Source organism: Episyrphus balteatus, chromosome 1 (assembly GCF_945859705.1).
Source record: "Episyrphus balteatus chromosome 1, idEpiBalt1.1, whole genome shotgun sequence".
NCBI lineage: Eukaryota > Metazoa > Arthropoda > Insecta > Diptera > Syrphidae > Episyrphus > Episyrphus balteatus.
In genome coordinates, this window is record NC_079134.1 from 137,450,090 (window position 1) to 137,465,147 (window position 15,058).

General features: G+C 30.4%; 4 protein-coding genes across 4 annotated transcripts; 1 reads left to right on the forward strand and 3 right to left on the reverse strand.

Annotated features, from left to right (window-relative positions):
- The first annotated feature begins 6 nt into the window (after nucleotides 1–6).
- Nucleotides 7–6,358, forward strand: LOC129921002 (NAD kinase 2, mitochondrial). The gene is made up of 8 exons (XM_056002599.1): nucleotides 7–288; nucleotides 2,928–3,198; nucleotides 3,311–3,539; nucleotides 3,592–3,798; nucleotides 3,860–3,996; nucleotides 4,083–4,213; nucleotides 5,034–5,159; nucleotides 6,051–6,358. The coding sequence occupies exons 1-8, from the start codon at nucleotides 225–227 to the stop codon at nucleotides 6,152–6,154; spliced, it is 1,269 nt and encodes a 422-aa protein (XP_055858574.1). The 5' UTR covers nucleotides 7–224; the 3' UTR covers nucleotides 6,155–6,358.
- LOC129921003 (uncharacterized) lies at nucleotides 5,076–6,054 on the reverse strand. The gene is made up of 4 exons (XM_056002600.1): nucleotides 5,874–6,054; nucleotides 5,710–5,818; nucleotides 5,530–5,657; nucleotides 5,076–5,477 (listed from the first exon to the last, which is right to left on the reverse strand). The coding sequence occupies exons 1-4, from the start codon at nucleotides 5,898–5,900 to the stop codon at nucleotides 5,250–5,252; spliced, it is 492 nt and encodes a 163-aa protein (XP_055858575.1). The 5' UTR covers nucleotides 5,901–6,054; the 3' UTR covers nucleotides 5,076–5,249.
- Nucleotides 6,356–10,241, reverse strand: LOC129921001 (probable ATP-dependent RNA helicase Dbp45A). The gene is made up of 8 exons (XM_056002598.1): nucleotides 10,114–10,241; nucleotides 9,865–10,058; nucleotides 9,455–9,802; nucleotides 8,316–8,482; nucleotides 8,033–8,260; nucleotides 7,839–7,969; nucleotides 7,614–7,767; nucleotides 6,356–6,640 (listed from the first exon to the last, which is right to left on the reverse strand). Exons 1-8 carry the CDS (start codon nucleotides 10,187–10,189, stop codon nucleotides 6,370–6,372), a joined length of 1,569 nt encoding a protein of 522 aa, XP_055858573.1. The 5' UTR covers nucleotides 10,190–10,241; the 3' UTR covers nucleotides 6,356–6,369.
- Nucleotides 10,242–12,374: 2,133 nt separating this feature from the next.
- Nucleotides 12,375–14,000, reverse strand: LOC129910996 (putative uncharacterized protein DDB_G0286901). The gene is made up of 4 exons (XM_055988632.1): nucleotides 13,858–14,000; nucleotides 13,159–13,789; nucleotides 12,776–12,923; nucleotides 12,375–12,704 (listed from the first exon to the last, which is right to left on the reverse strand). Exons 1-4 carry the CDS (start codon nucleotides 13,883–13,885, stop codon nucleotides 12,582–12,584), a joined length of 930 nt encoding a protein of 309 aa, XP_055844607.1. The 5' UTR covers nucleotides 13,886–14,000; the 3' UTR covers nucleotides 12,375–12,581.
- Nucleotides 14,001–15,058: the final 1,058 nt, after the last annotated feature.

Below are 15,058 nucleotides of genomic sequence, written 5' to 3' on the forward strand. Positions count from 1 at the left end.
GTTTGTCAGTCTAATTATTTACTCCTATCCATTGTATAGTTTTGTGTTCGATTAAACTGCATTTCCTTTAAATTTTTTTTAATAAATTTGCATTTACAAATTTAATTAATACGCGCCAAAATAGCAACAATTTCATCACCATTTGTAATTTAATTATCTGCTTATAAAAGCAAAAAAAAAAAAAAATAATCAAACCCTTTTTAAAAAAGGAACACTTAAATGTTATGATACCCAAAAAATTATTTTCAATGTTCAAGTCGAAAGGAATCATTAATCAAACCCTAAATGGTGAGATCTTCAAAATTATTTATTTTATTTTTTGTTTTGAATAAAATCCAATCTCTAGAATAATAATTAGATTAGTTCATTTTAATCTTGCATGTTTTTGTGGAAATTAGTTAATCTAAGAAAAATGGGCTCCAATTTCGATTTAGTGCAAAAATATTTATATTCAATTTTTGTTAAATGTGTTCAAATAGAACCAAATATTAACGTTTTCATCAAGCAGTTTAATTTTTTCGGTTATCTATATGTATATGAAAATTCTTATCATTTCAGAGTTATATTAAAAGACAAGAAAAAAAAAAACAAAGTCCGTTGATAAGAATGATTATAGAAGAGCATGATGTATATTGTGATCAGCTAAAGACAACACAAAACACAATTCTAGAACGATTGTTGTTATCTTTGGAAAAAGAAACTTGAAAGAAAGTGCAAAATTATTAACAACATTAAACTAAACAAAAATGTTTCAAATCACGTTTTTGAAAAATGGGTCACATAGAACAAGAACACAATTTTTTTTCTGCTAATTTGATTAGGAATTTTGTTTTTGAATACACAATGTATGTAATTATTCTTGTGTTTATAATCAAATCAGCGTTATTAGAGTAAGATCGAGTATTTAAATTGAAAAAGAAAACATCCCTACCTTACCTACTTAGAGAGGTCAACGGCACCTACAAATAACTTTTTTTTACTATGTAATACAAATCCATACATAGTTATTCTTACAATGTATCGGCGACTTTCTTTTGTATTTTATTCCAATTAAATTCTCTTAATTATATTTTATTTATTGGCCTGACCAATAAAACGCAATATATTTTAAAACTTATTTAAATTCTTTTCTACATAATTCTCCTCTTATTTCAATGAACTTATTTTATCTCTATGCTCTATCGAAAGCTTCTATTCCCCTTTTAAAGGCCGATTCCTATCGAAAAACCGCTTCGTCACACCATCATCGGTTAAGAATTTGCTGCCAGCCAAATGTTTTATCAGTTTAACTTTAAAGGAATAACGCCAGATTCTCTTTAGAGATTTTAATCTTAATTCTTCGGTAAAAATGTAGTTAACCGACTCAGTAGAAATCCTAATAGTGTTGCTTATTTCTCGCACTCTTTGCCTTGGGTTGTGTAAATCCATTTTATGTACTTTATCCACGTTTTCTGAAGTAGTGTATATTGTTGGCTTTCCGCATCTAAGATAATCTTCGACGCTTTCGTCTGCCATGTTTAAGGGGGGATGGTAAGGCTATTTTGAAAAACTAAAACTTTGTTTTTTATAGAAAAAAATTAATCGGAACTTATACTATTTTTCTTGGCCTTCAATGTTTGATCAATACAATTCATCAAGAAACAAACACAAACCAAATACATAGCTCCTACTAAAAACTCTCTAAATTGCAATTGCTCAAATTTAGAAATTATAAGGTCGAATATTTTAATACTGTCTATTAACTAAATAACAAAATTTATTTCATTGAATTATTAAATTCGTCAAAATGTGTCTGTTTTCTATTAGTGCAGTTTATCATTTTTTTTGTCTATTCGTGTGGTAAATTTTGCTTAGTATGTTTTCTAATTCGGAAATTTATAGTTTACCGCGATAAATTAAGTTTTCTACAGATAATAAAATTTTTGGGTGTCTGTTAAACAAATCTGTTGATAACGGAGTTTATCGCGGCTAACCATAAATTACCAAAAAAAACTATAAAACTGAAGTAAACTATGAAAAATTTAGCACGAATGGATAAAAAACGTAAAACTGCATAATAGTAAACAAGCAGAAGCTATTTACTTAAAATCTTGGATTGACCTCTTTAAAGCCTGCAATTGGGAATGAAATAAAAAAAATCCGTTAGCAAAAGAACAATTCGCAAGAACCTCGGGGAACACAATTCTAAGATTTTTATCGTGAAATAACCTCATAAATACAAATTTAAAAAATTGAAATTTGCAAAAGAATATGTTGGTATGGTTCTTTCCTTCTGGAACAACAGAACTGAAGTCATTATCTTGAACTGAAACCTTCCATAAATTAAAAATTAAATTCTGAGCACAAATTGGATATTTTGTCGAAAGCCACTTGATGCTTTTTTTTAGTAAGGTATTACAAAATCTTAAAAACTAAATTCGAAAGAAAGAAAGAAAAATACTAAAAATTCAAGGTAAACAACGCAGTTTTCTCATATTCTACTCTGAATTATAGATTAATAAAGTAATAATAATAAGTCCAACTGTTTTTAAATTTCCAGTATTATGAACGCTTAACTGGTACACTTTCATAATGATTATTCTAGTGACTATTCATAAGATCTGTTCACCAAATGTAAATACAAAAACGTGCTACGTTTAATAAATCTTTTAGAATTGTCAAATATGACGCCAGAACTCAAATATTTTATCTTATCAGATCTTATTTGGAAAAGATATGAAATAAAATGTAAACGCGTAAAAGTTCATAATTATTTTTAAATATGTACTTTTCTTTTAAAGTAAACAAATCATACATATGTACATATAACTGTTTATATTTGTTTTCCTTCCAATTATACAAAACACAAACACCTTGTGCCTTGAATAACTTAAAACCTTGTGCAAAAATCGACTAAAATGGAATCTTCTTATCACCATTTTTTATAGATTTCCGTATCTCACGAAAGTATTGTAATCAACATCGTCGAAATGACGCATTCAAACTACAACGTGCATTAGTCGTTACAAAATTCTCACGCTATGAATTCGAACAACTGCGTCATTCGAATCTCAGCAAAAATCAGCTGGAGAAAAGACTGAGAGATCGCGGCACAGATTACGATACTCTGTTGGCCTTGCATAATGTACACAAGGATTTCGAAAAGAAGATTGCAAAAAGCTTTCAAGATGTCGGTTGTGATGTAAAACTAGTAAACAGGTAGGTTAATCGTTTTTTGAATATTTTGTTTTGTCCAAGTGTTTTTTTTTTTATTAGCTTTGTGGTCGTCCGCTTTATTCATTTTTAATTGACTTTATAAAGTTAAATTTAGGACTTCTCTCACCAAGGATGCAATGGAATGGGCTGATTTGTTGGTACCCGTTGGTGGTGATGGAACATTTCTGTTGGCTGCTGGTAGAGCAAGTCCATTGTTTGCAAAAAGCCAGCAAAAAACTCCTATAGTTGGATTCAATTCAGATCCAAAACATTCTGAAGGAAGACTTATGCTGCCTAAGCGTTTTTCTGAATGTCCAGAAGATGCCGTTGCCAGAATTAAGAACGTAAGGATATTATACAATTTTTGAAAAACTGTTGAATTATATTTTTTTATAGGGAGACTTCCGATGGATACATCGTTCAAGAATCCGTACAACTCTTTTGGGTAATAATGGACACATGCCTGAATCGACAGATTTGCATAGTCATCGGGTATCAAAGATGGAACAAATACAAACTGTCCCTGAAAGCCTTAGTACGGAATTTGCAAAGAAATATAATGCAAAGATGATGCGAGTACTGCCGTACCTGGCGTTGAATGAAGTAAGTACTTAATCCTCTTTTGATTTTTCCAAAACAGATGCTATATTTTTATTTATTGAAGGTCTTCATTGGCGAGACTTTATCTGCTCGAGTTTCACACTTAAATATGGTAATCGATCATTCTGATGTGATTAATAAAACCAAGAGTTCAGGCCTTTGTGTGAGCACTGGTTCAGGATCGACTTCGTGGCATACAAGGTTAGTCTTTAATAGTTTTTGTAATTCTTATTTAAACTAAAAGAAGAAAAAAACAGGAGTAATTAACTGTCAAATTTCTTTAATAGCATCAATCGAATAACAAAAAGACACGTTGAAGACCTAGTCAAAATTCTGCCTGGAAATAATCCGAATTTGGAAAATATTGATGCTCAACAAATTGCCGATGAATATAATAAAAATCTACTCTTCTTGGCAGGTAAGATTTGGTCGAAGAAAATTAGATTAAAAATATGTGAGGTTAGTCATACTCTTTATTAAGTACAACTGACTACGAGCTATAGCACCGCAAAAGTTAAATTTGAAATTTATAAGTAAATAACTTAACAATTTTTGGTCTCAATTGGTTTCATTATTTTTAATTAGAGATGGATTAAAAATTAAAAAATAGATTTTAAACTTAAACGGTCACTGTGGCGTATGTGGAATATATATATATTTTTTTGTAACATTAAATCATTCATAATGCAATGGTAATGATTTTGAAGTACTACTATGGACAAAAGTCGTCTATCAAATATTGCTTCTAATGAGCCAAATTTGTTGACTTTGGTGTTCAGGAAATATAAGGGACTAAATATTTGCTCAACGTTATTTTCCGAACTGAAAGTAAGTAAGACGTGTAAAACGAGTTAAGGAGCTTTTTTGAATAACATTCTAGTCAACTTTTTAATAAAATTACTTAAATTGGAAAGATTTTCATCGAAAGCCAACCAGTCAAAGACCAGAAACTTAACTAACTTCCCTTACGTTTCTGAGCCTACCCAATGAATCTTGCACACAGTATGTGGACTTAATAGCCAACCTAGAAAAGCAATTAAAAAAGTGCAATAGGACAAGAAGATCTTTATGAATAAAGTCCGTCAAGCTTTGAAATAGACTCCTCACTTTAATTAAACAATTTCTTGCTAGAAAAGTTGGTTTTAAAATAATTTTTGTTTTTTAAACTGACTGTTATTTTATTAAAGAGTTATTGAAACATTGTGATATGTATTTGTTTTTTTCTTTTCTGTTTTCAGATGATCCTCGCTTGTGCTATTCTATTCGTGAACAAATTTGCGTTGGTGTTTGGCCAATTCCAAAGAATTTTCCATGTCGAAATTTCGTGAAAAATTTATTTGTTCGATCAAAGTGTATTGATGCAAGTAAGTATTATTGAAAAAGATAAACCACACAAATTAAAATTTAATGAACACATTGGAAGATTTGAATAAATTTGAGATACCAAACAAACATTAATGAACGAATTGAAGATGATCATAGAAATTAACCAATTGAATTATTAATTTTAAAAATAACGCTGTAACAAATCCACCAGCTATTCCCACACTGAAAACAGCTTTCCATGGAATTTGTAATGATATAATTGAAATAAACGTATGACAGAGATTAATCAACAGTGCTGTTACTGTGTACACGTTCCATATAAGAACGGGCATAAGAAATTCTCGATATTTTCTTTTCTAAAAAGAAGAATTGTTGTTTTGGATTGCGAAAATCATTTAAATTACTTACCGGTATGCAAACTGGAAGAAACCCAAACAAATTACATACAATTGTAAGAAAACGAAATACCAATCCAAATTTTGGAAGAATTTTGGGATTATCAAATTGAAGTCCAATGTTGTCAGCAATGAAGTCATCTAAACGATAGAATAATTTACAACGATAATATTTTACTACTCAAGAATTTACTTTTAAATGGATGAAACGTCCAATCCATGTCTTTATTTGAAATGAGAAAAACTAAAAAGTAGTTGTAAATAATTAAAACCAAAGTATCGAAACGATTTTCTCTAAAATTCTGAAATTAAAAAAGTGATTAATACAGTTTGTAGCAAAGTATTTTGGTTTCTTACCTTAAACTTGGAAAAAAATGTCTGCATTTCTTTTAATTCAAAAAATTGAGTTATAAATATAATTTTCTATGAAATCCGATTTCAGTTAAAACGTTTGTTTAAAAATTGAAAAAAAAAAAAATTATTTCATCCGAATAAAGTGTATAATTTCGAAAATATTCATTTAATTTGTTACAGGTCTTGTGATTGATGGCAGCATTTCTTATCCTTTCAATGATGGAGCTAAAGCCTTATTAGAAGTCCATCCAGAAGATGCATTGTTAACTATAGCGTTGGATTAAAAATTTGACGACACAAAACACCGACTGCAAATTTAGCTATTTTGGTTTTAAATATTTAAAATTTGTTAACAAAGTGTGATGTGATATCATAACATAAAAGTTAGTTATGTGTCTTAATTTATTTTTAAGAATTTATTGAATGTGTAAATATATTTTTTATGATTAAATTAACAAATTATTAAAAATAAAAAAACATGTCTATGATTTTTCTGTCTTCATTTTATTATTTTCTTCTTCAAAATTTGTTTATTTTTGGAAGTCAGTGGTTTCTTTATAGTTTTTGATTTTTTATCAACAGTTTTTGTAGTTTCACTCTTCTTTTTATCTTTGTTTGCGGTACGTTTGGGTTTTTCAAAACGTTCTGTTTCTATAGATTTGAAACGATCGTCTTGTATTAAAGCTGGTTCCTTGGCTGCCATTTCTTTTTGATATTCTTTTCGTTTTTTACGGATATCTTTCAGTTTGTCCTTTTGCTTCTTACGGTATCTAAAAGAAAATAATTAAAATTAAATTAATATCGTTAAAATTACTATCGTTAATTAAATGTTAGTCTAATTTTTTAACTATGAAAAAACGGTTGTTTAAAACTACCGGAATTGAGTAAAGAAAGTTGTTGTTGTTGTTGAGGTTTTTTTCTTATTCTCGGCACGGTTATTGCTTGTGGCCATGGATTCAGTAGTAAGTCAGACATGCTTTGGCAGCAATCAGATGCCTTTCTTTTTATGGAAATGAGAAGAAAATCAACAATGAATACAAAAGAAAAGAGAATATTCCATCCAGCTGAATGATGACTTCTCCCATGCATAATTTATGACTTTCTCCCAAACGACTTTTGTACATTTTTTATATGAAATAAAATCCGATTGTTCGAAAAATTTCAAATTTTTTTTTTTTGAAAAATCATTTATTTTATTTTTTTAAGTTGGCATACCAACTTCATTTTAATGGAAAAGATAGATATTAAATTGATAAAAGTGAAAGATATTAAATTATCAATAACTCAAATCTTTAAGAAAAAGTATCATCGGCTACCAACAATCCCTCCTTTAACGCAGGCCACCTGAAGCTAAGTTCTGAATTTTTAGAAGCTCTGATTGTTCAGAACCAAATGTCAACTGACTTCTTATGACATCTGTCCAATCACAGTGAATCGAAAGATTTCCATCTTCAATCACGTCAAACTGTCTATAAACCTTTTTTTCAAAATAAAAAAAATTGTTTAAGTTTAATTTTAACCCCCATTTAAAGACTTCTTGCTTAGATTTTCACGTGAAGCGAATAGCATAATAGGGCCATTAAGTTCAGATGGCCTGAGGGAACGCGGGGAATTTCTTGGTAGAAGACTTGTTTAATACATTAGATTTTGTATCGACTAGGGCTTTACAATCCTTTCAATGGAGTACATACTACTATCAATACCCCCTTAACAATCTTTCGAAATCTCTAACACAAAACTTACTTTTCTTCCATTTCATCGGGGTCTTGTCCTTCCATAATCCATTTTTTTCTTCTATAGTTCTGTGCTCTTTCATCAAAGTCATTATTATCGAGACTTATTTCTTGTTCACGTCTAGCAACATTGACTTGCATAAATATTCGCTCTACCATTCGTTCTGACAAAAAAAAAAAATTAGTTGAATAAAAATTACAATTTTTCATGTAAAAATCAATTAAGAAGACTTACGATCAACAGGATGTTCTGTTAACTTAGTATTAATAGCCGTTTCAATTTCAGCAAGTAATTCTAAATCTCTAGGAAATCTAAATATCGAGATAGCTAATCCTTTTCTCCCAGCTCGTGCAGTACGACCAACTCTGAATTGAATTATTTTACTAAGTTTCAAAATGATAAATTATTCGGAAATCTTTATTACGTACCTATGAATATATTCTTTGGGTGTTCTTGGCAATCGATGATTCATAACCAATTGTACACTTGGTATATCAAGACCTCTAGCAGCCACATCTGTTGCAATCAAAGTACGCACATGGTTAGATTTAAATTTATTTAAGGCACCAACTCGTTCTTTTTGTCGCATAAAACCATGCAAACAAACATTTTCAATACCCATATTGTTCAAGGTCATTGAAAGTAATTGGCAGTATCTAAAAATTTTTTTTAAAAACAAATTGAATCTAGAAATATTCTAAAAGAGCATACTTTTTTGTATTTGTGAAAATCATAACATTAGAATTTTCATTTTCTTCTTTGTACTTGCGGAGAGCTTCGATTAAAACCATATCACGATCATAGTCAGCACATAAAATGTACCTTTGATCGAGAGTATCCACAGTTGCAGTATTGAATTCTTCAGACCATTCAAATGCCTAAAATCCAAAAGAGTTTAGAATTTGTCATCATATTAGAATCATTTATTTTCAAAACATAATAAGTGCATGATTTAAAAATTTTTCAGAAGAAAGAAACGTGCAAAATGTAAAAAAAATATATAATACAGAATACCATTTGGTATTTACAGTTTAGATAGTTCAAAAAAAAAAAATAAAAACGTTCTTGGACTTATCATACAGCCCTATTCTGCTATTCGATTCACGTGAATCGAAAGATTTCATTCCTTAATCACGTCAAACAGACTTTCAAAAATCTTAACTTTACGAAAGCAAAGCGCTATCTTAGAAATTCTAAGGTAAACAAAATTTGCTCAAATTTAATTTTAACCCTCATTTAAAGGGTTCTTATTTAAGACTTTCACGTGGATCGAATAGCAGAATAGGGCCGATACTTTGAAAATAAACGAATGTGAAAATAGTTTTAAAATGTATATACAATATTTTTTAAAGTCTCATCGCCGATTTCATAAACATTTAACAGTCTTTAAAAATTTTAAATGACGTTTTTTGTATGAACAAAAGTAATTTTAGGATGTAAAAGCCTGATAAACATTTAAAAGGGCCTTATGAAATTGGCAATCAATCTAATACAAAATTGTATTTGAGATTAGAATAATGTTAAGAGTACTTATTTTACTTGAAAGACGCTTTAAACTTAAGGTTTTCAGCCAGTGGTCAGCTTCTTTATGTGTAGTCAATTACTCATAAAAAAGTTGCTGTTTATTTTCAAAAGATGATAAATCGGGGACTTTTTTATGTTTTGATAATACAAAATTATTTCGCGTAGCTATAAAACCGAATATAGACTGAGTAGATACTTTATTTTGAAGGCATGCGTGGTAATACCCAGAGCACATATTTAGTTTAAAAAAAACGAATTTTGAAAAAAAAACGGACTTATCATGTTTTGAAAATAAACGATTCATTTGAATAAATCATCTAACTCACTTGATCTGATATGGGAAATATGCTTGACTCTTTTATGAAATCCTTCATCGTTGCTGAAAAGAACAAGTTCTGGCGTTCTTTTGGTATACACCTTTCAATGACTCCTAAACTCTCATCGAAGTCTCCGTTCAACATTCGATCGGCTTCATCGACAACAAGAAATTTAAGAGAATCAAAGGAAAACGTATCACATCCAGTCAAATGATCAGCAAGTCGGCCTGGCATAGCTACAACAATGTGAGGACGTGCCATAAGCTTTTGGCTTTCAATCATTTGATCAGTACCCCCAGCAACTACACAAACGCGAACTCCAAGCGGCTGTCCAGCGACTTGGAATTGTTCTGAAATCTTATGAAAGTTTTTAATTAATTTCTTATCATTTCCAAGCAAGGTCATCGATAGAATTTTACCTGATATGCAAGTTCATGTGTTGGCGTCAAAATCAATGCAAAGTGATTTACAGGTTCTTCACTGAGCTTTTGTAGAATGGGTAGAGCAAAGGCGAATGTTTTACCAGATCCAGTTTTAGCCGCTCCGATGCAATCAGCACCACCAAGGATTTGGGGGATGCAATTTTGTTGGATTGGCGTTGCAGTTTTGATTCCTAAAAAAAAATGTTTTTGTTTATCATTTATGTGAGTGAATATTTATTGATTTACCTAGTTTTTGTAGCTGTTTTGTCACCCATGGTTTTAATCCCAAAACTGTGAAAGGATTGTCCTCTTTTTTGGACATTTTTTATTTTATTAAATTGAAGAAACAAATAACCAAATCACAAAATTGTTGCACTACGACACTACGTCGTAGAAAATAGAAATTTGTAAACAGATTTTTGACAGTTCACGCGCACATGGATTTGACAGGTGTTTACGTTCAGGTTAGGAGAAGAACACTAATCTTTTCAGATAACGGATCTCGTTTTCCTTTTGTAATCGAGATTTTGATCTGTGATTTGGAAATTTTATTGACAAATTTAAAACAAAACGGGAGCAAACAAAATTGAAAAAAAAGTGAACTAACTAAGTGAACAAATTTTGTTCATTTAAGTTTAGTACGCTGCTGAAGCGAAACGAAAATTTTTCCAACTGTCCAAAGTAAAAAAAAAAACTATTTTGAACCAAGAAAAATGAGAAAAAAGTCAAAAAGTAAACATTTTCAAACGCATTTTGTGACAATTTTACCGACTACAAAATTAAAAACAATGATGCAGAAAGCTTATTTTTTGGTTTAAAAAAAAAAAACAATTACTGCAGTTTTTTCCAGAAATAAATAGAGATAGAAAGAAATAAAAAAAATTAACTTTTGTAAATTTCAAACTTCTTCACTTTTAAGGTCATAGTAGTAGGCTTAACTGGTAGACCAGAATGATGTAGCTGTGGCTTGTGTCTTGTGTCGCTGTCAAAGTTAAAAAGTATGAAATTAGTATATTGGTGCCAGAATACGTAGCTGTGGCTGTGGCAAGGAAATTCGCTGTGGTACAAGTCGAGTCGACTTTTACTTCAAGCTACAAGCGGAATGACTTTTGACGTTTCTAATGTGGTTACTCAGTTAAAATTATTTTTTTTTCAAGGCAATTGACATTTTTGTACGCCACATAATTCTGTTCATCTTTTCTACATTTTGAGCGAATTTATTTGACATCTTGTACCACGACGTTTTTCTTTGCTACAAGCGAATTTTCATTCTGTTCAACCAGTAACTGTGAGTGGCAAATGATGTAAAAATTTTCCAAATATTCTAGCACAGGCAAGAATTACGTTGGTCAAGCTGTGAAAAATGCATCCAAAAGTATAACAAAAATTTCGTTTACGATTACGTTGTGCCGATTTTGTATGAAAATGTTCGTTTCGCATACTAGGCTTAAATTAAGTTTTCTGGAAAAATTTCTCTTCATTGTTTTTATGTCATGCTGCAGTGAAGTGGTTTGGTCAATCACAAGTAACACGAAATATGCTTATTTTATTACCAACAATTAAAGCAAAAGTCTCAAAATCCAATTGAATTATTGTTTGCTTTGTAAAAATGTAGATATGCATGCGAAAAAAAAAATTAAATTGCATTTTTACTCTTTGTCTATTTGATATAAGGAAAAACCAAATGACGTCAGCTTAAAATAAGGATACAAATTGGTTTCAGTCTAGTTTACAGATCGCATGCAAACCATTTTTGTTTTTAATTTTGAGTTTAATTTTATTTTTCAAAACAATTTTATTTAGAAAGAAATTTTAAGAATGAGTTTCATGCACAATATTGTAATTTACGCTGTTAATTTTTAATATTTTTGTTGCAAATTGCACCTCCTGCTAAAAAACGACCTAATCCTCGAAATAAATTTAAAAAAACTTTTACAAATTCATTTAATTTTGTTTTTGTGCATTGTCAAAAACACCCTTTTATATAACGATGGTTATACATTATACTTACAATGCCATAACTTAGATACCATTATCAAAATTATAACAATCATTTCAAACTTTTACGTAGGCAACTGACAGCATGATCCGCAGCTAATCCGCCGAAATCGGAGAGTTAAATTCCTGAACCAAGGCTGATCCACGTTTGTACAACTGGCACTTAGTTATCGAGTTATAAAACGGTGCCTTTTTTTAAATAGTAAATTCTTTTTGAACAAACAAATTATTAACCGTTTAGGATTGGTCTCTAAATTGTTTCAGTTCGGAAAAAGCTTTCTCCGAAATTTGTCAAGTGTGTTTTGGATTGACATAATCTTCTTCTTTTAGATTTTTTTCCCCCATAAAAGACTTTTTTCTCTTCAAAAAAAAAAAGTTTTATAATCCAAAAACATTAAAAAAAAAAAACAAATAAAATTACGGTTATGATAATTAAGTATGCTCTACTAATGTTTGTGCAATACACACAACTTATCAGAAGAACACGAGGAAATAAATAACAAAACCAGTTATACTTGTGTATTATAACAAAAATGTACTTTTATTTTAAAGTATATATATTATGCAGAATAATAAATTGTATTTTAAATGAATAAGTATTAATACGTGTAAGTCCGAAACTTAAAATATTTGAGAGAAGTGAAAAAAAAAAGAAAATAAATGAATTTCATTTTGACCGAGCGCGAGATGAACTCCCAACAGAGAATCACGCGAGATTAAGCAAATCTATTGTTAAGTGAGATACCTGATACTTTAGGTTGTATTTTACAGTCGGGAATACCAACACCATCCGAACTAACAACTTCTCCTCCAGGACATTTATATAGAAGAGGTTTTTTCTTAAAAGAAAAAAATCAAAATAAAAATTAAATTAAACCAAGTCCTAATAATTTTGTCTTCTCTATTTTACCTGGATTTCGTGAATTTCTTTTTGAATTTTCATGTCATAAATTGGTTTGTGCATTGTTGGACTGGCACCGTTTATAAAGTCTAGCAACTTACCAGCCAATGCTGGCATCATGTCATTTCTTATGCCAATCTCACTCACACCCAAAAGGCTTTTTATCGCCTCTGAACCCTTTGATTGGGCGGGAGTCTCAACAGATTCCATTAAATTAATTTGCTTTTTAGGAGTTTCTGCTTTTACAAGTGTGGGAATGGAAAAGTTTGCAAACGAGTTTGATATGTCATCTTGTGTTGTTTCGATAGTAAGATCTGGTGTACCAACTGACGAATAGAGTATCATCGGATTGCGTTGTTTTAGTTGCTCCAATACAATCTTTATATTTTTACTAAGAATTGAAAAGATAACAAAGTTGGGTTAATGTGATTAAAGTGGGTTTCTGTGGGTAATTTTCTCCTAATACTTGCCTATTCAAATTGTTACGAGAATTATTATTGAAACGTTGAATCCTGCCGTTTTGGTTGTTGTTGTTATTATTGCGATAGTTATTGTTATTTGACCAATTACCATTATTACCATAATTATTACGACGTCTATGATGGTTCCTCCATCTATGCCTATAACCATTTCCTCCTCCACTCAAGCCATTTTGATGAGGAACATCTGATGGACATAGTGGAGGCATACCAGCTGGCCGAACATTCATTATATTCGGTTGCATTAGTCGCCATTGTTGCGATGATTGTGGAAATCGACCGGCAATTTTATTTCGCAAATCTTCTGGTTCTCTTTCGATTTCTTCTATCGAAGTATCATTGAGACCATTGTTATCAAGTGCCAATGAAACATAATCATCTTCTTGGCATTGCAAGGTCAATTCGTCGAGAAGGTCGTCATTGGCCTCTTCATCGTTTTGTTCGCGTCTGCCTTCTTTGAATTTTGATTCTTCAGAGCGATTGATATTATTTGCATTTGGTTGTTGTTCATTTTTCATTTTTTTAAAACTGTTTATGTAGTCGTCTGTGAGTTGCGACGCAAAAATAATAATTATACAGATTTTTGGAGGAATTTAAGTTTAGTTTACTTACCCAGCGACATGTCCATTGCATCATCCATTTTACTTATTTTATATTTTTATTTTACAAAACGAATAATTTTTTAAATAAATTTTATAAAATTGTAGACGAATTTGGAAGACGCCTAGCAGAACTTTGAAAATGAAAAATAAAAGAGAAGACAGAAATTATGAAGAATGCACCGTTATGTTTTTTATTCCGCTTTGTTCATCAAATTCCCAGTATTTTCCATGCTTTTTTTTTCAAATAAACATTATGCTGTAAACAGAATGATGCTTTCGGGATTGTGTTGCCGTTATAAGGGCTCTCCTACATCAACGCGTTTTATAAGTTTTGAGAGTGACGCGTTCAGCAATCAAAATAACGCAACAATGTTTTTTGAAGTTATGTTTTATTCGAGAACTCTCATAAATTTAAAGGACTTCCAAAATCAAAAAAGAACAAATGTTCAGATGTGGAGTTTTTCAATACAAAAACGCTATCGGCAGCCATTTTTTTATAGGTGTTGGAATGCGATACTTTAGAGAATTCTGAAATACATGCATTTGGGGGAACCTTGAAAACGCTAAACTACATTGGCATTTTTTTGCAAAAGTATGTAAAAAAGTTTTTTTTCTCGCTAGGCAGTTTGTTTGTGAAAAAGAGTATACAAACTGTTTTAAATCTTAAATCTAACGGCTATATTATTCACTAGTTTAAAAATACATTTGGATGTAAAGAAATGTCAAAAATAAATCCAAATCCACTACTTAAATCCAATTTTATACTACGTTTTCACCTACCTGAAATCCGAGATTTAGCTAAGAAGATTAAGCATAAATCTCGAGTTCTACTCTAAATCTTGAATTGAAAGAAGGGTAGCTGAACCCAAATCTGAGATTTAGCGAAGTAGATTTAAAATAAATCTCGAGATTTATTCTAAATCTACTTAGCTAAATCTCGGATTTAGGTCAGGTGGAAACGTAGTATTACGGTCATATTATTCACTAGTTTAAAAAATACATCTGGATGTAAAATTGACAAATGTCAAAAATAAATCCAAATCCAAAATAGTTATCCCGATTTTAACTATGAAAATAGTTAAAAAATAGTTAAAAATGACTATTTTTTCTCTGTGAGATAGTGAATATTATGGATTTGGATTTATTTTTGACATTTCAATTTTTTTACATCCAAATGTATTTTTTAAACTAGTGAATAATATGGCCATTAA

What these genes read in the sequence shown, in the direction of transcription:
- LOC129921002 (XM_056002599.1), top strand. Translation starts at nt 225, where the DNA reads ATGATACCCAAAAAATTATTTTCAATGTTCAAGTCGAAAGGAATCATT. An exon ending in GATGTAAAACTAGTAAACAG is followed by an intron (nt 3,199 to 3,310) that starts GTAGGTTAATCG and finishes AGTTAAATTTAG; the next exon opens with GACTTCTCTCACCAAGGATG. An exon ending in AAATCTACTCTTCTTGGCAG is followed by an intron (nt 4,214 to 5,033) that starts GTAAGATTTGGT and finishes TTCTGTTTTCAG; the next exon opens with ATGATCCTCGCTTGTGCTAT.
- LOC129921003 (XM_056002600.1), bottom strand. Translation starts at nt 5,900, where the DNA reads ATGCAGACATTTTTTTCCAAGTTTAAG. An exon ending in GACGTTTCATCCATTTAAAA is followed by an intron (nt 5,658 to 5,709) that starts GTAAATTCTTGA and finishes TCTATCGTTTAG; the next exon opens with ATGACTTCATTGCTGACAAC. An exon ending in TTCTTCCAGTTTGCATACCG is followed by an intron (nt 5,478 to 5,529) that starts GTAAGTAATTTA and finishes TCTTCTTTTTAG; the next exon opens with AAAAGAAAATATCGAGAATT.
- LOC129921001 (XM_056002598.1), bottom strand. Translation starts at nt 10,189, where the DNA reads ATGTCCAAAAAAGAGGACAATCCTTTCACAGTTTTGGGATTAAAACCA. An exon ending in TATTTCCCATATCAGATCAA is followed by an intron (nt 8,483 to 9,454) that starts GTGAGTTAGATG and finishes TTTGGATTTTAG; the next exon opens with GCATTTGAATGGTCTGAAGA. An exon ending in ATTTTCACAAATACAAAAAA is followed by an intron (nt 8,261 to 8,315) that starts GTATGCTCTTTT and finishes AAAAATTTTTAG; the next exon opens with ATACTGCCAATTACTTTCAA.
- LOC129910996 (XM_055988632.1), bottom strand. Translation starts at nt 13,885, where the DNA reads ATGGATGATGCAATGGACATGTCGCTGG. An exon ending in TGCAATGGACATGTCGCTGG is followed by an intron (nt 13,790 to 13,857) that starts GTAAGTAAACTA and finishes CGCAACTCACAG; the next exon opens with ACGACTACATAAACAGTTTT. An exon ending in AAGAAATTCACGAAATCCAG is followed by an intron (nt 12,705 to 12,775) that starts GTAAAATAGAGA and finishes TTTTCTTTTAAG; the next exon opens with AAAAAACCTCTTCTATATAA.